The 25021-nt window shown below is 51.0% G+C and overlaps 1 protein-coding gene across 2 annotated transcripts in view; it reads left to right on the top strand.

The window, feature by feature from the left end:
• Positions 1–1895: 1895 nt before the first annotated feature.
• AMOTL1 (angiomotin like 1) overlaps positions 1896–25021 on the top strand; it is a 74366-nt gene continuing 51240 nt past the window's right edge. Inside the window, exons 1-2 of one of the 2 annotated variants that reach the window (XM_075050083.1) lie at positions 1896–1995; positions 4588–4638. In XM_075050083.1, coding sequence (XP_074906184.1) covers positions 1911–1995; positions 4588–4638 — 136 coding nt within the window. In that variant the 5' untranslated portion in view covers positions 1896–1910. Of the gene's footprint in view, positions 1996–4587; positions 4639–14316; positions 14429–25021 lie in introns of those variants that run through there. The other variant, XM_075050081.1, reaches the window with a different exon arrangement.

Genomic DNA, 25021 nt, shown 5'->3' with positions numbered 1-25021 from the left:
AACTAGGTCACTTTCAAACCAAAAACATCATTTGAAAGAACAACAAAAAAGTTTCATTTTTTAAATGTCAAAAATGGAGCCTTGCAGCTTTTCTCAGAACTTTTTTTCTTCTCTTTCAGCTAAAACTAATTACATATTCAACCCAAATTCACCCAGAGTCTCAGTACTTCTTAATTGCACTTCAGGTGAATTTGCTACATCAAAAACTCCAGTCAAGCTCCGCCTGCACCCAGCAGTAACCTGTCCTGTTTGCTGCTCAGCAAATGCATACGCACAAGTATTTAATTCTACTTAATTAAGGTGTTGAGCAAGAGACCATGTGAAATGACCTCTCGCAGGTCTGGCCAGCCAGGGAAGCACCGGCACAGCCATGATTCACCCTGGTGGGACCCGGCAGTGTGCTGGGGCTGGGGCTTGGGCTGTGCAGTGCTGGGAGCTACTGGGACCATACCCCAATGTGGGGCTGCTGTCCCTTCCCACAGCCCCCCCTGGCTCCAGCATCTCCCCCCGGTGGGATGGTGGCTGGGAGGTACCAGTACTCGGGAAGTGCAATGGTGTGCCTCAGCCGTGCTTCATTTCCCCGTGGAAACAGGGCCCATCCATCTCTTTCTTTGCCTGGATTCCTAGGGAAACGGTGCTGGTGTGCTGGTGTCCCTCCGCTGCTACCTGCCCATCCCTGAATTAGGGTCCTGGCAGCATTAAATTACAACAAGTTCCTACAAATGATGATGATGAAAATCAGAAGCTGAGTAGGGATGCACAGCTGCCAGTGTGGTGAGTCTCAGGGGACTCACCTCGCCACGAAACCAGCTCCATTGGTGCCATTTGGGGTCCAGGTTTGCCTTAGACAGTGTTACGGAAAGTCCCTGTTGTTACCTCCTCTTCAGCATCTTCCCACAGAGACAAAAAATTTCTGCAGTAACTTTTTGTTGCATCCCAACACCTTTGTGTGCTGCCTTGATAAATTAGAGGTTGTTGATGCTAGAAGGACTCTCTTCACTCCCTGATCCCTGTAATCCTGAAAACTTAGGGAAGCGTGAAATGCCCCTGTGTGCCTACCCAACCAGGGATGCACAGGTCCAAGGGGTCAGGGAGGGAAAATATCTCCACGTATCTCCATGGATTCCCAGCTGCAGCAAACCTGTAGGGAGCACTGAATGCCTGCTAGTCAGGAAAATAATGCAGTCTCTGTGCTAGAAAGGGACTTTTTGGAGTTAGGAGCTTCAGCTTTAATTGCTCAACAATCTCCATCCTTCCCTGGTGCCTCACAGCCATTGCTCCAGGGCTGGGGCAGTTGTGACGGCCAAGCGGCCAGTGATAGCATCGGCTTGTAATGTGTAACTGGTAACTCCCAGCCTGTAACTCCTGTCCATGGAGGGTCTGGGATGCGGGAGCAAGGGCCAGCACCCCTGTCCACTGCCCTCACCGGCCAGGACCCCATAGCGGTCAGGCTGGGCACATATTGCTGAGAAACACATCCCTGACAGATGCCCTTGTGGCACATCACCTTGCTCAGAAATAAAAACCCATCCCTGCAAATATCATGAAGGATTAGGAATTTCTAAGCATTGGTCAGACTGACAACAGAAAACAGAAGAGGTCGAAGCATCAGTGGCCTTTTGACACAGCAGGGAGACTTGTCGATAAGTGATAAGTTGAAGCTTGGCAGAGTCAGCTACTCCTTGGTCCAATAGTCCTCTGTGAGCCACGCAGGTTTTTTTTCTTGATTTTTTTTTCTTCTTTTCCTTTTTTCCTGAAATATTGACAAGACATTTTCCTCTGCTGGCGTAAGCTTCTCAGCAGCTGGCCATGGCGCAGACCACAACAGGCACTCAGAGTATCTTCTGGTTATTCCCCAGAGAGAGTGGCAGGAGGCATTGCAAGCAGATCTTTGATGCTGCCGATCAGAGATGGACCCTGGTGAAAACTGGAAGCTGGATGAAACCAACTGGTTGTCTCATGGTGGGACCCATCCCTTTGCCAGTGTGAAAGGAGGTAGGACATGATTGCTAGTTTTTAATCCACCCAGTGAACGTGCTGGGAGCCTTCCCGATGTGCTGCTGCCATTCACTGTGCTGCCAGCAGTCCAAGGGGTTTTGCTGGGCTGTGTCCACAGCAAGGCAGTACTCACTGTGAAGGTGGGAAAGGTCTGACCTAAACTGCAGTGTCTTGCCGGGATCTGGCACACTGACACAGGCACTCAATCTGTGGCTTGTCTTCCTTCTCTGCAGTGGCCTTTTGCCAAAAAAAAAAACCCCTCCAACACCCACCTTTTGGCAAGTTGATATGCCACTTGTGCTAGAGGTGACCACCCTTATTCTCCACAAGCAGAACTCTGCAGGTGGCAGTGGTTGGGGAGGAGTGAGGAGAAGAGCTGGTAAAATATTCCCTTCTCTCTTCAGTCTTATTTGCATGGGGCAGTTCAGGATGGCTCCAGGGAGACATGCTGTCCCAGCAGCGACAGGAGGGCTGCCCCAGCTGGCGTGCCCTGTGCAGGACCATTCAAGGTTTCAGCCCACCTTAGCACGGTACAAGACGTCCCAGCCCAAGGCTGGGGTCCATCTCCCACCAGAAATTGCCAGTCTCAGGAAAGCACTTGGGGCAGGTAAAATGGGAAACAGCCAGCAGACCTATTTCCTCTATCGGTACGTCTCTACCTCATTTCCAGCTAGCTGCTGTAATCTGCTTTTTAATCCCTGTTCGAACATTTGGCAGAAGCAGCCACGTGTGCTCCCTGCTCAGCCCCAGCTCCTCTTTGTCACCGGAGGTCCCAGTCCCACAGGCCAGCACAGGGTCCCCCTCCTTGGGCAAAGCTCCTTCTTTGGCTGGGACATGCTGTGCCCCAGACTAAAACCAAAATAAACCCACAGCCTTCCAGATGACAGCACCTTGGGAACGGAAACATTTTGCTTCGATAAAATGCTTTGCTTATCTCCATCTGTTTCCCTTGGCTTCCTGCTGATAGCCCAGATGCCTGGGGAAGTGGAAAGGGACAGTCTGAGATGCAGCATCACCTCCTTTTCCAAGAGATCTGAATTAGATAAGTAGGTTTATGCTTTTGAACCCAGCAGCCCTCAGTTCAATCTCCCCAGCCAAGCACCACTGGGTGGCATCCTTATTATAGCACATTTACTGCTTCTGCAGGTACCCAGTCGAGGGCGGCTCCAAGGGACCAGCACAGGGATGATTGCTGTAGTCCATCCTTTTTCCCCATTAGGACAATCTCTGCTTCAGTTATTTTCTTAAAATCTTCGCCATGTGCATGGTCCATGTTACTGTTTATAGCTGTAATGGTCAAATGCCTGTTGAGTGCAGGATCCTGCTGTGCTTGGGTCTGTAAAGCACAGGAAGGCAGAGTTGCTGCCATCAGGAGTTTATAAAAATCGAGAACAGTGAAATGTGGATATACACTGGCTTTTGGTTTTGTGTGCAGCCCATTGCTACCCTAAACTAGTGGCTCACAGCTTAGTCTAACTGATGGGCCTAATAGCATTTTATAGGGGGTGCAAGATGTCTTAAAATGTCAAAGGTATGGATTGCTGTATGGTGTGATGCACCTGCCCTTCTTAAACATCCTCCCTGAACCCCCTAGGAACAGTCCACAGATTCCAGACGAAAAGGTTTGTTAGTCTAACCCATGCATTGAACAAATGCCATGAACCTGAAAGGAAAAAAAAACCACCAAAACTCCAAAAGAACAACAGAAAAAGAACCCATCCTCTGCAAAATATTTTTTTTTAAATTGCATTGAGTTTTTGCAATTCAGCAGCATTTTGACATTGCAAGAAATGTTTGAAAATTATGAAATCCATACCAACTCCAAGGCATATATGGCATTTAACATTTGGCCATATGCTCCTATGTGGCCGCAGGTCTTTCTGGCAGTGAGGGATCTGCGTGTGCTGCGCTCTGCAGCTGGGAGCAGACAAGAATGGGTGGGCTTGCGGTGGGATTGGTCTTGGGATCCAAAATAATATCCCACAAGCTTTTGGTGAAAGATGCCACCAGCTCAGGGGTTTCCAGAGCCCATGGTCTAACCTGCCACAGGCACTGAGTAACAGCAATATTACTATCAGATGACTCAAGGGTTTGCTCAGCCGCTGAAAAATCCCAGCCGGAGCATTTTCCGGCTCCCGCTGGTTAAAACTACTCCAGCTGCCATTGTCGGAGGAGACTGTAGCACGCAGGAGAGCTGTGCTGTGGGCAGGATGCTCCTGGCCATGTCCTGAGCGCCGGGCGAGCCAGGGAAAGGGAGCGGAGAGCTGTGGCACAGCTGAAAAGGAGAGCACAGCCGGGGATCTGAGCGTGGGCAGGGATGGGGCAGCAGAACTCTTGCTCTTCAGCGATGCTGGAGAGGGGAGAAGGGTTCATCCTGCCAAGTCTCCATCTTGAGCTGATTCCAAGGTTTGTCAATAACAGCTGGATTAAAAAGACCCCACAACACACATAGGAAGGCTGTGAGGGGTGAACTGGAAGCAGGTTGAGCAGGGGCTTATCTGCAGTGTGATTAAACCAGCATTGTCACCCCAGTTTGCCACATCTACCTCTCCAGCTGACCTACCCGAGCATTTGTTCTTCTTCCTTCAGACAATGAGCTCTCCGAAGGTGCCCCAGCCCTCTTTGCTCTGGATCAGCTGGGTAAGTCCATGCGTAATATATTTTCCTCTTCCTTTTTTCCTATGTAGAGTAATTAGGAGATGACTTAAAACACAGGGCAGCCACCGAATGCTTTCCACTGCATAAATTTATCATCACCCATGCCTCCTTTCTGTGTTGCTTTTGAATGCCATCCATCAGAGGGATGGAACAGCTCGATGCTAGGTGTGTTTTGTACCTTTCTGTGTTAAATTGATGCAGATTTTTTTTTCCCTGGGGAGAGAAGCTCTCACCTTTCTGGTGCAGAGTGCTCTCGGATGCTGCTGCTTCTTAGCTGGGGGTTTGAGGCTTAGCCCATGGCTGGCACTGGAGCTTCTGTTACTTTCTGGTGTCTTGCAACATGATGAGGGTTTTTTCCCCCTGGGAGGCAGAAGTAGAGGTGTCTAAGGCAAGAGTGAAGAGTAAGACACCCAGGGAGAAAACAACCTCAAATGGGCATGGGAAGCTGAAGGCTTCAGAGGCTGAATCCATGGGGGAACCCTATCTGGCAGCAATCTCTCCTTAAGCCCAGGGCCAAAGTCAAAAAAGATGTGTTTCTCAGGATGAGTTAGAGGTGCTCAAGGTAAGGTGGGGGCGAGGACTTGAGCTGCATGATAGGAAGCTTCTGCAGGAGGGCTTCGGACCACCCAGCCCTGGAGGTCTGATGTGCAGGGAAGGGGGAAATCAAGCTCCCAGCCCCTGCTGAGAAAATGGGTGAAGACTGGAGATGGAGCATGCTGGAAAGTGCAAATTAGGTGTGTTGGGAGAAACATCGGGCTCAGGTCTGTGTACCCTGCCTTGCTCTTTGGCAGCATGGTGGGACCGCCCTGGCACACTGCAATGCCCGTCACCTTACACGACTGAGCACCGGCCCTTCCTCCCAAGGAAAAGGCACCCTCCTCTTCACTTTCAGGGCAATGAATTCTCCACCCTTTGAGATATTCAGAAGCTGTCTGGACATGGCTCTGGGTGACCAGCTCTAGGTGGCCCTGCTTGGGCAGGGGGCTTGGACCAGATGCCCTCCAGAGGTCCCTGCCAACCTCAACCAGTCTGTGATTCTCTGACTTCCCCGCTGCTCTTGAAACCCACCTTGTCCCCAGTAAGGACGGTCCATGGGCACCCACTGGGCTGCTCACCACTGGTGGAAACTTGGGGTAGGAGAGTAAAACTGCAGGAGCCCAGTATGGTGACTTTTATCATGTGTAACTATCTCTGCTGTAAACCTCTGCTGCTAAGAGCCAGGATCTTGAAAAAATTCCTATAAATACAAAAATGCTTATAAACTGTACGATGGCGCTAGAAGGGGTAGTGGGGCCGGCAGCTGTTCTCACTGGCAATCTCGTACACTTGATCGTATTTTAAAGGAGTCCTTGTGAGTTCTCTCCACTTGGTGTCAGGATAGAGGCTGCTCTGACATGCATTCACCCAGAGGAATATCTAACAGGGAATGGGAATAAAGCCAAGAGCCTTCCCTTGGCTGTCTCATTCATTACCCGGTTGCGGTTAAAAGAAGTCAAGTAACTTTAAAATGCATTTTCTGTGACACAGCTTCCACCAGCTCCTTTTCTTCTTGATCTTCCACATCTTATCCCTTGAACGGTGCCTTCCCTCAGTGACACATGCCCGTTTCTCCTAACCTTGGCAAACTCTGCAAGTCCTAGCAAACATATTCAGTGACAAAGAACAAGCTCCCTCTCCCCCCAAACAAGATTTGGTTGGTTTTAGTTGAGCAGCAAAGAAATGTATTAGCAGGTAGACAGATGTTTTAGATGTGCAAAATGAGGCTCGTGGTGATACCTGGTCAAGGGGCAGGACCCTGGAGGGGCAGGGATCAGGGCTGAAACACATGACAACCAGCTTCCTAGCATTCTCTTCGTGTTAATGGGGAAATAGTCTGTGCCACCCAGTGTGATCCATTGCCTCCTGAGGTGGTGGTTGGCATCTCCCAGGGCTTCTGCACAGCCCCGTTCCCAGCCAAGGGGCAGCAGGAGCTCCTCGGACACTGCTTTCCTCTGCACAGCAGGATTAGACATCCCTCAGTCTGGAAAAGATTATTCAAACCAGTGCATGTATCACCTTACATTTCCACTCTGCTTTCCAAACGCAGCACAAGACATGATTGCTCCATCCAAGGTAGACAAGACAGACAAAGGATGTGAGATAGCAGAACAAGTAATGGAAAACTGATCTCTCCTCTTGCCTCCCTCCTGGCTGGTGAGTTTTCAGCTGGATCAGTCTCCTGACCTGAGTCATGCGCAGCTGTGTGGCCTGCGGTGCCAGGCGAGCGAGGGGGTAAGAGCAAGCACGTGTTGAAGGGGGAGAGGACAAGACCATCCCAGTAGCAGCTTGGATTTATGCTGTGTTGAAACGACTGTGTGACCAGGGTCTGAGAATACCAGGTCAAAAATACTCAGCCCTGGTCAAACCAGCCACCTGAACAGGAGAAGTTATTAGCAGAGGAGCAGAGAATAAAGCAGCATTATAATAGCAACATCCTGAGACAAAACATCAATACCGTAACAAAGCAACACCACCATAAAAATCACAGAAAGGCAGGTCTGAGCGGGACTTCAAGAGGTCAGCTATGCCTCCCTCCTGCCTGAAGGCAGGGCTAGTGCCTCCTGTTCACCCATCACCCCCCATGGAGGACCAACCTGTCCTGGCAGCCTTCCCAGGCAATCCACCCCAGTGCTTCACTGCACTGGAAGGGTTTTCCTGGTGTCTAATTAAATTTCTGTAATTTAAGCCAATTATGCATTGCGCTGCTGAAGGCAGGCATAAGCAGGGAAAAGGCCTTCCATGGGTCAGAGTGAGTGTTTCTTGTTCTCTGTGTGGGGACTGAAGGAGAATCCCAATAGAGGATCACTGGATCGCATCCTTTTTTTCATACTCATCAAGTCTGCCTCGACCTCCAGTCCTGCGTTCAGGTTTCTGGCAGCTTGTCCCAGCCTGCTGTCAACTGCAAACATAAAAAGCCATGCTTGGATTTTGAGTCATCCGTGGAAATGTTGATCAGTACCAGATTTACGAGAGGTTTTTTGCGTCACCTCATGGCATGAGTAACTAACCTCCAAGAAAGGTTTTGACCAGTTGTGCATTCATCTTTTCATACTTTCTTCTAGTCCAGCTGTCCCTGTCTTGCTTATAGTGATACTATATGACACAGTATCACAAGCCTTACTTATACACCAACATATATGGCATCTGCACCTCCCCCCTCATCTATAAGGTTTATTACCTCATTGCAGAAGATTAGATGAGTCTGACCAGCTCTGTCCTTGCTGAATCTGCACTGGCTATTACTCATATCCTCCTTTTCTACATGTTTGCGAAGCCTTTGGTCGTTCCAGTGCTTCCAAGGATGGAATTAACAATGACTGGGAAATCACTTCTTAACTCTTCTTTCTCTCCTTGTCTTGAAGACTGGTGCTCTGCTTGCCATGCCCAACCTTTGGAAACCTCTCTGTGGTCTGCTGCTGTGTAAGTCAGTGCATGGTTCACCTGTACCTTGAGCTGTGAGCACATTTCTGAGGTTCCCTGGAGAAGTACCAGGCAAGGGAGGCAAAGGTGACCAAGGGACAGAGCAGCTTCTATGAAAGCAGACACTGAGTAAACTACAACTCAGTGATGCCGAAAAGAGATGTTTGAAGGAGGATACAGTAGAAGTACAAGACTTATGAATGGCATAGAAGTAAATAAGTGCAAGAGAGACACGGACATACTGGACAGAGCCCCGCAAAGGGCCACAAGGATGATGAAGGGGCTGGAGCGTCTCTCCTGTGAGGAAAGGCTGAGAGAGCTGGGACTGTTCAGCCTGGAGAAGAGAAGGCTCGGGGGGATCTCATCAATGTCTCTAAGTACCTGTAGGGAGGTTGCAAAGAGGTCGGAATCAGGCTCTTTCCAGCGGTGCCCAGCGCCAGGACCAGAGGTGATGGGCACAACCTGAAACACAGCAGGTTCCCTCTGAACGTCAGGAAACGCTTTTTTCCCGTGAGGGCGACCGAGCGCTGGCGCAGGTTACCCACGGAGGTTGTGGACTCTCCGTCCTTGGAGATACTCAAAAGCCATCGGGACATGGTCCTGGGCGACCGGCTCCAGGTGGGCCTGCTCGAGCAGGGGTTGGAGCAGACCACCTCCAGAGGCCCCTTCTGACCTCAACTGGTCTGACATTCTGTGAAATAAGGAAAGGCTTAAAACAACCCAAAGCAAGTATCTCTTCACGCAGTGCACAATTACATTGTGCAACTCACTGCCACAGAATGTCCAGGGTGCCAAAAGTATGAGTGGGCTGAAAAAGCGATGAGAAAACATCATGGAAGAAAGGTCTAGGAAGGGCTCTCAAACCTGATGATGCAGCTACAACCTCTGGCTCAGGAAAGGAAACGGGACCATGTACTGGAGGAAACAGTATTTGTGCTTGTACTGTTCCTTGTGTTTTCTCTGCAGTCATCTACCAGAGGCCACATCAGAGAGAGGACACCGGGGGCTCTTAAACTTTGATATAATCCAATGTGGTTCTTCTTGTCTTTCCTTAGGTCCACAGTGACTAACCAGAAGAAAAAAACAATACAAACCCACACCTCCCCTTCCTTTCCTTTCTTCATCTGTCTCTCCTCTCCCACAGCTTTGGCTGCTGGATTTCAGCAGATATGAATCAGACAGTGACTGTTGTGTTCCTTTTGTTCTGTAAATGATTAAAACAGAGCATTTCACACTTGCTTTGTGGCCCAGCAGAGGAATGCTGCATTGTCTCCTTGGCAAGTCCGGAGGTGGAATTTCTGGCCGTGGAGAAAGTGAGGTCAGAGAGAGAGAAACTCTCCCAACAGGGGAACATGTGCAGACTGCTTCACTGTCTCTCTCCCGTGATTGCATGTCTTCTCCCTGTCTTCCATTCCCTCATCCCTCCCCTCTTTTCAATCTCCTTCCTGCCCCACTGGCAATTTTTCTTCTTGCTGCTTTAAAATAATGTAGCTGAATATCAGAAAAAAGAAAGAAGACTGATTGAAAAATGCAAGGTGAAAGCCCCCAGCCCAGAAAGCCCTGGGTAGACTAATGAGAATGTGATGAAATGGAAAAATAAAGTGGGAGTGGGGGCTATGAACCCCATGCTGCCAAAATCAAGATGAAAATGCTTGTGTAGGAGATGCAATATCTCAGTGGAAACCCCCAGGACCTGTGCCTCACATTTCCTGACAGCCGACCAAAGGAGGGATTAGTTGGCTGTGCTATTTATACCTGCACCCTGGGTACGGTCAGGCTGCTGGAGGAGGCTCCCCACAACAGCAGCTTGCAGGAAACGCTGCTTTTGTGATACCGTCTGCCGGGAGAATAAATACGCCCAGGAATGAAATCCCATTGGATAAATAAAAAGGGAAGGAAAGAAAAAGCCCTGGTCCCTGCCCTATTTGTTCCCACTTCTTTGCAGCCATCCAGCTGTTCCTTTTTCTTTGTTGTCCTGACCTCATCTTGTACTGGAGCGAATCCAGAGAGCGAGTGCTCTGCTTAGCTGTCTTCTGCCAGAAACCAAACAGGTCAAGTTATTAGAGAAAAACGAAAGCTCTTTGGCAGAACTGGAAAAACAGATGTGCGGAGATATTTCTGCTGCCTCCAAATACAATGCTGCCTGTGAAGCGCGTATCAGAGGGGACCTGATAAATATGCACAGTTGTCACTGTGAAAATCTTAACAGTGGCTATTAATTTATCAGGGTAAGTTTCTTTGGGGCTCCCTGAGCTGCTGAGCTCACTGGCTGCCTGGTAGCAAGACTGCTTAAAAACCTTCCGCAGATGTGGGTTTGAAAGTGCTGCTCCAGTCCTGCAAGAGGATTCGCCTCTGCTCAGTAGTTAGAGATGCTTCAGAGATGCTTGAGGATGGGTAGAAGGGTCTCTGCTGAAAGATGTGCGTGCTGGGTGAGTGAAGCCTGTGACTACCAGGCAGAGGTAGGACTATCTCCACCTGAGATAATGGTAAGGGCATCTTTCATGTCGAAGGCTCTGGGTCTTTTATTTACTGAATTTACTGGGTGAAGCTTTCTACGTCATCTATTCTGATTTCTTGATTCAGCTCTTGCTGTGGTCTCAACATCGCACGGCGGTCATTCGTGCCATCGCCAGCGGTGGTGTTAACAGGGCTGTAACTCTCTGGCTGCCCATCGGCCGTTGTTAAAAGCAGCAGCGACAGCAAGAAGTGAAACTGCGTGCAGGCATTTGGGGTTGCCGCAGTGTCAGGCGGAGCGGGACAATTATTTGTTTGCTTGCAGCATTAGGAATCTGTGGGATTACACGCATGGGTGGGTGCAAATGTAACGAGCGTCAATACTCGGGTGCGCTTGTGGTTTGGGATGGCCAACCCCTTAGAGCGGTTGCAACCAGTAGCAACCGCTCAGAGCTCCCCAGCCGTGGGCGATTTGGGATGGCGCAGGGATGCTGAGTGATCCAGGGGACTGCTAATTGCTGAGCCAGGGAGGCACCTGGAAACGTTTCTCCCGTCCCACGCAGCTCGCCGAAATGCTTGGGAAATCCATGAGAGGTGTTTATTTTCCATGGCAGGTTACAACAGACATGTGCCTCCAGCCCGTGGATGATGCGTGTCTCCTGGATCCGTAGTTACCAGGGAGAAGCGGGAGGGAGGCAGTGAAGCGAGATGGCACTGTCAGCTCCGCTCCGCTGACCTGACAACTGGAGTTGTGGTGGCACTTGGGCCCGGCTGAGTAGGTTAGGACCAAAAGGGGTGGAAAGATGAACTTCTTTCCTTCCCCAAGTTCATTGGAGGAACAACATTAAATAAATAAGTAAATAAAGAAAATTAAAAGACAAAAATAATGGAGCTATTCCCAAATTGGGGAAACAATCTATTTTTAAATATAAATAAATAAAGGAATAAATAAATACATATAAAAATAGTGGAGCTGCAAAGGGGAGAAGTTTGAACGGCAGTTGCCTTTCCCTCCTGGGCAGACACAGCTTACCAGTGGTTATCAGATGTATCAAACCACAGAGGGATTAGAGACCTCCCTCCCCAACCTACTGTCCTTCGCAGCCACTTATGGAGTTGAACAGGAAGAAGATTTTGAAAATCACATGGAAACACATACCAGAAAATGAATAATGTGGGGGAAAAGAGAAACAACACTTACCTTGGCAGAAAAAAAGGCTCTTTTCCTTGGAAACGTAACAGCATGGTTCACAAGGTTCTTGCAATGCTGCTGAAAGACAAGGTAGCGGATAATCCTTTTTCTTGACATATTTATTCCTCTAGCACCGAAATTGTCACCGATCATCACGCAGCAGTAGGTAAAAGGGGAGCATAGACTGTGGGGCCAGAACGAGAAATAAAATAAGCCCTTGGACAGGCTGGATCTGCTTGTCCCAGGGCGGTACAGCCAGACTGCACCCAGTCCCCCATGACACAGACTGTGAAGCAGAATAACCAAAATAATGTGTCCCATTTTGCCCAACCAAATGATAAAGTTGGAGCATGCCAAAAAGTAGCTCTTGAATTGCCATTTTGAACTGGGCTTGGTGAGCAGTGCCATCATCCAACTTCATCCACTGCTGTGAACAGGCACCTAACAAGTCGAGGGCAAAATTTCACCTTCATTTACAGCTGAACGGGTTCATGGTTCGCCTGTGTCTATAAGCAAAGCCAACATCTGTCTCTGGAGGAGGTAGGAGAGGGCAGCTATACAATCTGAAAAACCAAAGGCCAGTTCTTCCAGGGGACCGAGGTGTCTAACTCTATCTGTTGTCAAGGTTCCCCATGATTTTGCAGAGGATTTAGCATTTAAAAACCTTATTTTGGGCCTGACTTGCTCTGAGATACTCAGGGCATCTTCAGGAGGCAAGGGAACAGAACATCCCTCTCTTGTCCAAGTCTGGTACCCTAACCTCTAGCCTGTGTTTCCTCCCCTGAGGAGGCTAAATTGTGTGCCAAGGATGTGACGGTTCCTTTGCCTGCCCCTGGAACAGCAGAGTATTTGCAATTCTCTGCTCTCCTGCTTGAGCGTAACCCCAGCCTGTATTAGGTGACCTCAGGGAGACAGCTAATAGCTGCCTCGGTTTCAAAGCTTCAGAGAGATACCTGCAGGGACAGCACCCGACTGTCACCTTGCCTTGCATGCTGACACGGAGGGAAGGGCACCTCTGAGGATGCTCAGCTCACACGGGAAACATAGTTCTGGGGTAACTGCTGCCATGGGAGACGTGTGGATGTGGGTGCCGGGGAATGCAATTTCACCATCAGTATTTTGTCCTCCTTTGCCCCTTTCCCATATCCTATAGTTTCCCCGTGTCTCGCACCTAAGCAAAACCCAAACTCCGAGCAAAGCTCAGGTTTGCGATTCAAAAAAGCAATGCCTCAGACTGCTGTGTTTCACAGAGCGGTCCCAGCACCTGGAGCTGCTGGAGTCCCCGCTGCATCCATCCAGCCCTGTGGCGATGGTCCCGGGCCAGCTCCCGTCTTGCTGTGCCTCTTTACAGGGCTGCGGTGGTGCTGGGTGCATTCCTCTTCAGCCTGTTGCTGCATTTCTACCTGCTTTTATCCCTTTGGCACAGTATTTAGGAGGGAGAAGCCACCGTCAGTGCCTTTTGGGGCTGAAAAGCTTGTCTGTGTGTTACGAGCTGGGAGAAATGAGTACAAATCGAATGGATAATCCTGGCGTCGCTGGGCAGCTTGCTGGACTGAAGAAGGTTGGAGCAATGAGATGGGGAAACCCAAGCAGCGTGCTGGCAGCGCCAGTCATCCGAGAAGAGGTCTGCCCTGTGGGGCCGTGCTGGGAAAAGGATGCAGAGGGACAGCTGAACCCAGTTAGTGCCCACACGGCCCCGAGAAGGGGAACAAAGCGTGGTGCAAACACCTGCGGAGGTGTCCCATGCTGTCCCCTGCGCCAGACCCTTGGCAGCAGGGCCGGGGTGGGCTGGGGAGATGAAGTGGTGGCTCCAGCGCTAATGAAAACATGTCCCACGGGGCTGGTGTGCTGCACTGTAAAGAAACCCTGAGCTGACAAACGTGCTGTGTTCCTGTGACCGCAGCGCCCGTGTCCGGCATCGGCCAGAAATCCCTTGACGTCAGGGGATATGTGCATCTCCCGCTCACGTGAAAATGCGCGACGAAGCGGGTGGGCAGCGGGGGAAAGGGGCTGCGTTTAGGAACGGGGAGTTTAGGAATGGGGAGGGGTGCTGCCCCAGCTCCCCACGGGCTACATCCAGCCCAGTGGCTCCCCAGCAGCCACCCCCTCCTCCAGGCGCAGCAGCTGGAGCCCCTGGGAGACGGGGAGGATGCCTGGGGTTACCGCACGGGCGTGGGCGTCGGGGTAACTCCTGTCGGCTGTGGGTGGGATCCAGGGGACCCTGCGCCGGCACCTCGGGTGGGATCCCGGGGACCCCGCGCCGGTACGTCCGGTGGGATCCGGGTCCCACGCACCCCCAGGCACGAGGTGGGCAGGCCGTGCCGCCACACACGCTCACCCCCGGGGACACCCAGCTGCCTCCCGCGGCTCCGTTTCCCCGGCCGGGGCCGGAGTGTGTGTGTGGGGGGGTGATCGAGCCGCCCCCGAACCCACCGGCCCCGTACCCTCGGTGGGAGGTGCCTGCGGTGACGTCACCCCGGGCACCGCCCTCCCGCGGGAGGTGCGGGGCTCGCCTGGCCCCGCCCCCGGCCCCGCCCCCCCGCGGTGCGGCCGGCCCCGCCCCGCCCCGCCCCGGCCCGCGGCGGCCGGCGGTGCGCGCCCGGGGGCGGCGGGGAGCGGCGCGGATGGCCAAGGTGCTGCCGGGGGCGGCGGGGCGCGGAGCCGGAGGTAACGGTAACGGCGGGGTGGGGGGGAGACGCGAGGCGTGGGTCCGCGTGTCGCCGCCGCCACCGGCGCGCGCCTGTGCGCACACACACACGTGTGCGTGGGAGCGCGTCTGCCTTTGTCCACGCGCGTCCCGGGGAGCGCTAGACGCGGCGCGCCCCGTTGCGTGCGGGAGCGCCGGTGCCGGCCGTCCCTTCTCGTGTCCGGCCGTGCCGCGGGGTGGGTGCTGCGTGGGGTGCCGCTTCCCGGGGAGCTGCCCCGCGGCCCCCCCCTACCCCCCCCCCACCCCGGGAGCCGACGCGCAGCTCCCCCGGCGACTGCCCCGCTGCTGGACCCAGCGCGCCCGGCTGCCCGCGGGCAGCGTGGAAACCCCACCCGGTGTGGGAGCGGGGGCGAGTTTATCCCTCCCCCGCCCCGCCGCACCGTCGGGGCCGAGCAGCCCGGGCTGGCCGGCCGCGGGCTACTACTACTCCATGTTTCCCCACGCCGCGCCCTCCCTTCCCCGAGTCCTACTTGGGCGAATTTTCTCCGCTCCGGAAAGGCAAAACCGCGGCGGGTGGGCGAGCCGGGGGCCAGCGCCGGAGCGGCCGCCGGCCCGGTGGGGGCTGTTGGGACGGAGGGACGGGGCCGGGCGCTGAGGGGAGCCGCCTCCGGCTTTCCCGGGGAAGAGCGAAGCGAGCGGCCGCGGCGGGGGGGGGGGACGGACACACGCTTCCAGCTGGACCCGGCGCGGCCGCTTGCGTTTCGGCAGCAGCGATCGCAGCGTGCCCGCGGGTCAGGCTGTCCCCGCCGGTCCCAGCCCTGCCGCCCGGGGGAGCGGAGGGGCCCCCCCGGAGAGCGCCCGTCGGGGAAACGGCGGGTCCCGTCCCGTCCCGCTCCGGTCCTCCGCCGCGGACGGGCCGGGCCGCTGCGGGCTGCGTGGGGAGGGCAGAGCCGAGCCGGCGGGCAGGGCCTCCCACGCCGGGAGAGGGTTTTCTCACGTTGTTGTTGCAGGGGGATGGTGAGAGGGAACTTTTAGACTTACCCTTCCTACCCCTGCAGGGAGAGCGGAGATAAACTCCGGGTTAAAAACAAAACAGCATTGAAAGAGGAGGAAAAAAAAAAACCCCACGTGAATTTAACTCGAATCCTCCTGCCAGGGTTTGTGATTCATAGTTTTAAATACAGGAAGGTCGCTGCTTGGTCTTTTTCCTCTTCTCGATGGAACGAGGGTGGGTTTTTTTCTCTTTCCTGGTGCTGTGTGGACGTCCCGGGAGCGGTGGGCTGCCGCCTGCCCGCCCGCCGGAGACCGAGATCTGGCTGCTAAGGCACCTGCGAGGCCCTTATCGGGCATCCACTGAGCTGAGGTTTTGTCTTTTTTTTGTATAAAAACAAGCCTAAAAAGCTTTCTGAGAGAGGGGTGGCCGTGAAGATGAGGAGTCCGCTGATTTTTCCTGTGCGCAGCTAGCTGGCAGTGCCGTTCCTGCTTACAGGTTGCATGGAGATATATATTTATATTTTAGATATAAAGATATTTTTGCATAGATGTAGAGATATAAAAATATATATGTAGATATATGTTTATATTTTTTATATATCTACATATAGGTAGATACATATGACTACACATATAGATAAATCTAAAATATACTACATATTTATATTTTTATATGTGTGCGTGTATATTGTAAAATATACTACATATATATTTATATTTTTATGTGTATGTGTGTGTATATAATGTATGTATTTATATATATGGTCATTGCTAATGGCCAGAAAAGCTCTTAAAAGAGTCCAATAAATACCTTATCAAGAAACGCCTGAGTGGTGAGGGCAGGGAGTATCGGGTGGGTGAGAGCCACAATAAAACCCTTTTGGGGGTTGTGCTGGGTACATGCCGTGGTCCCTCATGGAAGGGCCGTGTCCTGCCCAGCCTTCTTCACCCCCAGCCCCGACTGGAGCAGTGGTGTGAGGGGATGAATTTGGGGGGCTGGTTTCAGGTTGTTAAATAGGGAGAGATGCGCACCCCAGTGTTGCTGGGGCTGGGGCCCCTGGTTTCCCCAGGCTGTGGGGGGCCAGTGGGAGCCCCCCCATCACCTGCACGTCCATTCTCTTCTTCCTCTGTCCTCGTGTCCATCGCTCCCCTTTGCTCTCTGCAAGCGTTTGGCAGGGGGAGCTTTGCTTTCCCTTTTCTTTTGGAAAGCGCTCGGCTGCTGGACGAGGGCGGCTTTGACCCAAACAAGCACGTGCTGCCTCTCCAAAGCCCCAGTGCCCGCAGGATCGGTGGTTGCTCTCCCGTACAGTTCATTTCCATGCACCTGCGACGTTGCCCATTCCCGGGGTCCTGGCCCCGCGCAGCGATCTGGGCCAAACCTTCCACACGTCAGCATCCCGGATGGAGGGACTGATGCACGGACACAGCTCTGGTGCTCCCCGCAAGAGCTCCTCTGCGAGGAAACGCTGGCACGGAGCTGAAGGCATTGCATTTCTCCGGCAAAGAGACACCGAAGAGGGTTTTGTAGGGATCCCAGCAGCAGCCCCGGGTGGGATGTGTGCGGGGCTGCCCAGGGGATCAGGCTCAGCCGGGTTCTTGGGATGCACATGGAGGTTTCAGGACGATGTGGAGATGTTACTGCTGACCACTGCAGCTTTCCTTTGGGAAACGAAAGCTTGATGGTCCCCAGTGCCATTTTTTTTAACACCAGTAGGCGTATAACTCACTTTAAAGGCCAGATCTGGTATAAATGTTATTTGATGCTAAGGTGGGAGTACGTGCCTTGTACAGCCTCCTTGTCCTGGAAACCATTAGGAGGACGGCTGCATACTCGGGTTTTTGCACAGAGACTATCTGCTAATGTAATAGTCCCAGTGGAAACTTTAGTGCTCGGGAATATTTTGCGGATTTGGGAAAAATCCCAGGAGGATTTTTGGTTTCATACAGCAATTGCTTTTTGGCAGCTTTGGGATAGATGTAATCTGGTTCCCATTTGTGTCCCAAATTTTTAAATGGAACAGCCTGCCTTGGGCTTAGGGCAGAAGTAGAAATAGATGGAAGTAGATAGAAAATAATAGTAATAACAAAAGAACAACATCACCTCATAAAAAAAATTGCTAGGGCAACTTTTCTATTGAAATGTTGCATTTAGGAAGTGTATCTGTCCTTTTTTGGTCCCTTAAGTGACTTTTCCAGTAGGTAGGATGCCGCTTTGGATTTAAATCTGGAGTAAATCTGTAGAAGCTGGTGAAATCACTCCAGATTTGGACCAGTGCATGCGAGGGCAGAGTTTTGCATTGCAGTAAGGTGTACCCCATGTGTGGCAGCAAGTTCTGCAGCATTTGCTGGCTCTTAATGGCCTTGCCCAGCCCCGGCATGTCCCACTGCAGTGCGTGGCCATGCCTTTCCTTGCGCAGCACGGGTCAAGGCAGCACCTTTTGAGGAGCGGGGTGATCTATAGGGGATGCCACATCTCAGGAAAATGTAGCGTGGGATTAAGTAACTGAGCAATACTTGGTTATCTGCTCTGACCATATTGGTTAGCACAAATATAAATGTGATTTAGACAACGGTAACTCCAGTGGCCGAGGCTCAGGCTGGAAAATAATGACATTATTTTATTAATTTAATTCAATTTAATGAATAATTTAATGAATGAAAATACTTCTAGTGATATCCAGTCTCCATTTAAGACCTCAAACAGCTGAAGTCATTACAAAACTGTTATTCCTCTGCCCTCCCTCCTCACTGTGTATGTCGTGGGCAGATATTTCAGTGAAGTCCCTGCCGGGCTGGGGGACGACACGCAGATCCCCTGAGGTGTCTGGAGGGCAGGAGGCATCCAGGTCCCCCCCAGGGACCTGGTCTGGGCTCCTGCATCCCGCAGAGGCGGGGAGGCACTTTTTGGGGGTGCACCCTGGGATGGCTACCTGGAGTGGGCAGGGGGTTCCTGCCAGTGACACGTCCCATCCCCTGGGACGTGTCCCCCTGCCTGCGACGTGCAGTGTTTTGGGGCCGTTTTTGAGGGGGCGGCTCCACGCCGTCAGCCGTTACTGTGATTTTCCCTGTTCTAAATCTGAGCTCAGCCATCTGGGAGTGGGAACTAAAGGCAATTATGTTGTTAGCACTTCTGTGTATAATACCTTTATTAAATTTCTGCATTTTAAAAGTGGCTGAATGTAAATTGCGTGTAATGATTTAATAATGGAAGGCTCATAATTTTAGTATATATTCTGGTGGGAAGAATGTTTAATTTCTTTTTCCTTTAGACATGACACTTAAGAATAATGCAAGGGCTCCTCTCAGTGTAGGGTTATCATGAGCAGTTCTTCACACAGATCAAATGAAGAACTGTGGATCCTTAGCCTATGGTTTGTTGCCTGTGTTAAAAAAAAGGGAAAAGCTCTAGAAATCTGAAGATCCATATGATAGAGTTCAATGCCTGCGTTTCTAGTTAGAGAGTACTGTACAGTCTTTGTACTATTTTTGTTCTGTCCTTATCCCAGGCTCCTTTGTATGCTGCAAGTTTGTGGGAATGACTCAGGGAGAAAGCTATTTAACCTAAAGGACACCACTGGCAAAAAAAATAGATGGATAACGAGCGATGTCAGTGACTGCGAGTGGGAACCGAGAAGAATATTTGCGTGTATCTGAGGAAGAGGATCCTGAAACCTCCTCCAAATGGGGCAAAAAAAAAAAAAATAATCCTCTTCTTCAGATGCTGTTTATTCAGTTCAAGAAAGGAGTTTTATAATACGGTTGCTCGAAGTAACAAGGAACTAGACTGAATGATCCACAGTCCTAGGTCCTATTTCACTTCTGGTTAATTAATGGAAGGGCTTAAATATCCAAGTGACACGGATCATGCCAGTGCTTTTCTGTAATGTGATCGTTTGTAAAGGCAGTAAGTACAGTTAATCATAGCTTAAACTCCTGCTTTGCAAGTGTCTTGTCTATATGTTGTAGCTGGTTGATTTATGATTTTTTTTTCCCCCAGTGGAAAAAAAAAGATTCCTTGCCTAAGAATTTGCGTGATGAATTTTTATCTTGGAGGTTTTTTTATGGCTTGGAAATCAGAATTTATGGCGGAGTGAAAATGTCTGCAGACTCTTTGCTGTGCTGACAAGCGGCGCGGCTGTAGCAGAAGCGTTGTCTCACTCATGAGCTCCATGTCAGCCTTTGTATTTCACTCTTTTATGGAGAGTTTCTTCCCTTACTTTCAGCACTGAATAATACTTACCCTTTTATCTTGGAGCAGCAACACTGACATAAGTTGTCGTTGTGCCACTGGCACTTTGATCAAAGTAGAAATTTCAATTATTGATTCAATTCTTTGAATAAATTTAGGCTGGCTATGTATTGTAGACTCACTGTTATAGCTGCATAGACAAATGTATAGCTCATAACATATAGAGGCCTTTAAAATGCACATATTTCTGCAAAGCCTAGTGCAGCCACCTAAGGAACATGCATCCCCTCTTCCGTCGGGTTGATGCCCAGATAACTGCTCGGCACCTGGAGCTGCAGTGAAAATACTCTGCCTGCAGCCTGCCTCTTCTTCAGGGGTGAGCCTGAGATGGGAGGAAAAAACCCAGTGGATTATTCTAGTCATAAAACCTGTAACCCTCCTAGACGAAAGGGCTGTGATGGGCACCGTTTGCCCCCACACGCCCGTGCACCTGATTTCCATCGGGAAGGCGCGGGCATCCGTGGGGGATCTCCCGGGCAGGCAGACTTGGCTCTGCTCTTTCCTGTATCCATCTGATCTCATGCCAGGTTCAGAAGCTGCTTTCAAGGCGCCTTTGCTTTGCTTCGCTCGTAGCTTTTTTGCTTGTCCGCTTTGTTTTTTGCTGACGGGAAGCGTATATGAAAATAAGCGTGTGAGGCTGAAGTTTCACGGAAAGCGTTCATCCTTGTAGGCAGTTAAATTTGGATGTGTTGGCATGATTCCTTGGGAGAGATGGGGTTTGGCTGCCTCCATCGCCTTTTCTCATTAGTCTTGCTAGTGCTTTCTTGGACGATGCACTTTTTGGAGAGTGAAATGACAGTACCGGAGCTGGGAGACTCCAGGAGCTCTTCTCGAGCAAGGGAATAGCGCAACATGGATCCCAGAGCTAACCCTGGGATGAGGATTTCTTTTCCCAGAGCAGGCAGCTGCGGAGGTGGGGCTTGGTCTGGTGAACCCTGCCAGGCACAGGGGTGAGGCTTCTCCCGGCTCAGATGTGGTAGATCCCCGGCTTTCATGTGGGAAACGAGAGGTGCTCCTCGCTCACATCTGGTGTGCGTTATGGAGGTTGGATTTCTCTCCTGCAAGATGTTGCTCTGCTCCCGTGAAAATAATATTAGCGATGCTTGTTCAGTCCTTGCGGGGCTCGGGAGCCCTGGCAGCGGATGCGAGGTTCCCAAGCAGAATTACAGGGTGCGGGGGTGAGTCGGCCACCCCAGAAGTGACCTAGAAAACCTGCGTGTCTACTGGGGAGCTGCTGATGGGAAACGATCATCAACGTGTGCCTGAGTCCCTGTGCTTCACTGGAGCTCTGGCTGCAAAGGAGTCCCGGTGCGGCTGGAAAAGAGCTGCTGGTGGTACCAAGAGCATCCTTTGCAACGCTGTTGGAAGTGGCACCTCCTTTTTGTAGATAAACCAAGAAACGGGACACGTGAGTTAATTTTTTCTGAGCCAAAGGAAACTCAGACCTGCCTCCCAGCCTTGGGAGAGGGACAGGGCTCTGTGGCTGGGGTACAGTGATCCCCCCCTCTCGAAACTGGGCTGATGCTTAGGAGAGAAAGTAAGGTTTGTGGGTCAAGACGTGCATGGAGGGGTGGCCGGCCTCGACAGAGCGTCCCTGCAACCTGTTGGAGGGACCGATGGGTCCACCCTGGGGAATCCATGGCACAGGCTTTGGGCAGCCCCTGGGACCCTGGAGCACTTTGATGGTCCTTTTGTTATTTCCCTTAAATAATTATTGTCCTTTCTTGTTGACCTGAGATTTTTATGCAGCGACAGGGCAGAGAAAATATTTTAAATGTGGAATAAGGTATTTATACTCCTTTCTGGCTTGGCTGTGAGACAGAAGGACAGATGTAGGCTTGGAAGCGATGTCATTTTTGTTCTGTCATTTTTGGACCTCCCTTACAAACCGCGGCAGAGTTTATAGGAAAGTGTAAAGCTGCCTTACTTACTTTTTAATTTCAGATGATTGCTTTGGATGTGTTTTGAAATGCCTCGGTCTCTTTCAAACCGCTTGGTCAGTAGGGTACAAATTGGAAGAGGATTTTCTGGAGGACAACTCTGTGTTTTTGTTCGGCTGGGTGGCTTTTGGGTGGCAGAGGAGGAGCCGTACGTGCCGTCAGTGCGGGCTGTGCCTCAGGCAGCCGCAGAGCGGTGCCCGGCTGGGCAGCGGGGTGCAACGGGCTGCCTGGAGGTGTTGCCTCTAAAGAGCAGCAAACTGTCCTTGCACAATGGGCATTTTTCGTGTTTTACTGAAGGTGAGAATAGTAGTACAGTTTGGCTGTAAGAAAGCCGTCTTCTCTGACTGTTTTTGTGAGGAGGAAATTTGCTTCTTGGAGATGCCGTTATTGCTCTAAAAACATGGCTTTCCTGTAATGTTGCTTCCTATGAGGTTTTGCTTTAGATCCTTTTCAAAACCAGACTGAAACCACATCAGAAACAGGAAATATTTAAGTGTTGCTCCTCTGTCTCTGGGTCCTTGCTGACTGTCTGGTGTTAATCTTAGCAAATGATTCATTGAAGTAGTTCTGAATCTTCAAATGAATTGCACTGCTGTGTAATAACCCTCCAGGATAATACGTCCGCTTCTGTACAGCGTAATGCCTGTTTATCTTAAAAAACACCCCAAACAAACCAACCAACCAACCCCCCCCCCCCCCAAATGAATTGGTATCAGGCAGTCACTTGGACATGGGAGAGTCGGTAGAGATGCAGAAATGAAGACCTGCAGCAGCTGCCCAATTCAGCAAGGGCTGACCCGGGCCAGAAATGTGGTCACGTCTCCCAGGTTGGCTATAAGAGCCGCAACACCGAAATATATAAGGGAATTGAAGCCGTGATGTCTATGGACTGGGCTGTATCCTGGCACGCTGGGACCGAGGGGGCTGGGCTGGCTTTGGGAAGGGGAGAGGAGAGGGCACAGCACGGCTGGCAGCTGCCTGCGGGCACCTACAGAGGTGATGGGGTCGGCTCTTCTTGGCAGCGGCGGTGACAAAATACGAGGCAGCAGCCACGGTTTGTGGCTTAGGACGTTTGGGCTGGATGTGGGTGGAAAGCCCTTCCCTGGGGACACGTCCTTGGAGGGGTGATGGTCTCCATCGTAGGTTGCCCTCGACCAGCTGATGAACCGTGGCCCCTGGGCACCACAGCTCTGGCACCAGGATTCAGTTGTAGGGATGAAAATTGCTTTTTTGGTGAGTGTTGTAGAAGAATGGAGAGGTTTGGGGAAGGAGCAAGTGCCTGATCATTGGATGGGCACCTTGCACCCCAGCAGAGGTAGATGTAACAAACCCTTTCCCTCCAGAGCGGGGAGCTGGGATTTAGGAAGCTCCAGTGACAGCAAAGGGGGAAAGAAAAAAGGCTCATGCCTTGCTCCAAATGGCTCATGAGGCCTTGCTAAGCTTTCAAGTGGTGCGTTACTGCCCATGATCTGGATTGTGGCCACACGCCAAGCACTGATCTTTCGGCAACTGTTTTCTGTTTTACACGTAAACTGGCTTTCCGTGCCAGTAACAGCTGACATTTTATTAAAACCGACTGTGAATGAACATAAAATACCGTTACATCATTTTTAACATCGTAAAACTTCATTACATCATTTTATGATGATAAAACATCAACATGGGTACAGCAAAGTGCAGTGGTTTCTGCCTGGGTCGGAGCTACTTGGTTTCGACTCTGGTATGACAGAGATCAGAAACTGAGCAGTTTGGCAGATGCTGGCATTTACCAGTCCTGATTTTAGTAGAATATTGCTTTGCCACGGCCACCAAAGACAAGTGGTTAGGTGAGAATTTCTGCTCTTATTACAGAAAAAACAAGTCTTTATTCTCCATTTTGCATCTCGAAAAGTTTGAAACCATGACCCAAGGGTGCCTACAGAATGCAGAAGGCGAGTGTACGTTTTACTAACAGTTTCTTTCTTTTAAATGCTGTTTGGTGAGTGGTGAGGCCAAGCCGGTAGCTGCTGGCTGTTCAGGTTGCCTGTGATGCCTGAAGCCGCTCATCTTCCTTGGGTGTGTGGTTTTTCTTTGTTTCACCCCAGTCCACTTTTTATTCATAAAGCAAGCCTGGGCTCAAAACTCCCTTGTTTGATACAGGATTCCCTATTCCAAGGCAGGACTGTGTGTGTGGAGGAGCAGTGAAGGGTGTCTTTAATGCTATTCTCTACCAGAATAGAGTAATAATGTTGGAAATTAGGGTTCTTGAGATTTTTCTTGGGTCTGTATCAGCATCAGCACAAATTCCAGACCCAGTCTACCACACTCATTTTCACAAACATATTCGGCTTAGATCTACTCAAGTGAGCAATCTTTCCCTCTTGCTCTCTAAATATAGATAACTGCCATACACATTCATGCATAATATGAATGGTAAAGTGATGAATTCATTAACATTTTGCAGGAATGTCTATTTCCTCTCCTCTGGGCACACAAGAAAATAGTATCTTCATGCCTGTAGAGAAGAGGGGCTGGATCCTGCCCCCCGCTACCCCGCTCCATGCAGGGGCATGGGGTTGGCGGTGACCTGTACGTAAGGAAGAGAGCAAAGCAGCCTCCCTGTGTAATATATGCTGGTGAGCATACAGTTAGCCGAGCACAAACCAAGCAGTCGGAATTAGTAAGTCCAGGTCATCCGTGGCCGATGGTTTTTCCTGCAGAGCAGGTCCCTGTGCGTGTGGGCTTCCCGCCCCACCGGGACGGACGGATGCCCTGCTGGGATGAATGGACACCCAGCGGGTACCACTTTGAGCTCTCCACCTCCTGCTCAAACAAGTGCCTTGGCAGTGGCTGGTGCCGGAGGTCGATGGCCGTTCCCTTAGTCTAAAACCTGTGGCGGCTGGTGGTGTAAGTGGAGAGAGACTCTGCTGTGTCCCTGCTGCACCAGGGCACTCGGAGCCAGGAGATGTTCACCTCCCAGGTTTGGACCTCAAAGAGCCTTCTCTTTACAGAAATGAGGTAGTGCTCAGAAAAGTAAGTAGGAAGTGGAAAATGATAGAATCATAGAACAGCCCGGGTTGGAAAGGACCTTAAAAGATCATTTGGTCTAACCTTTTGTGGGAAGGGGAGCCTAGATGACATTATCTAGCACCCTGACCAATTGCTTCTGAAAACCTCCAGTGATGGGGACTCTACCATGTCCCTGGGGAGGTTGTTCCAGTGAATGATTGTTTTCACTGTAAGAAATGTCTTTCTTATGTCAAGATAAAACCTCTCCTAGTGCAACTTGTACCTGTTGCCCCTTGTCTTCTCCATGTAGCTCCTTGTGAGGAGAGAGCGTCTGTCCTCTTTGTAGCCACCCTGTAAGTACTGGAGCATTGTGACGAGGTGTGTCCCCCAGCTTTCTCTTCTCCAGGGAGAAAAGACCTAACTCCTTCAGTCTTTCCTCATAG

The sequence above is a fragment of the Buteo buteo genome, chromosome 18 (assembly GCF_964188355.1).
Source record: "Buteo buteo chromosome 18, bButBut1.hap1.1, whole genome shotgun sequence".
NCBI lineage: Eukaryota > Metazoa > Chordata > Aves > Accipitriformes > Accipitridae > Buteo > Buteo buteo.
Note: the sequence above shows the minus strand (reverse complement) of the source record. Positions and strands in the feature narration are given on the sequence as shown.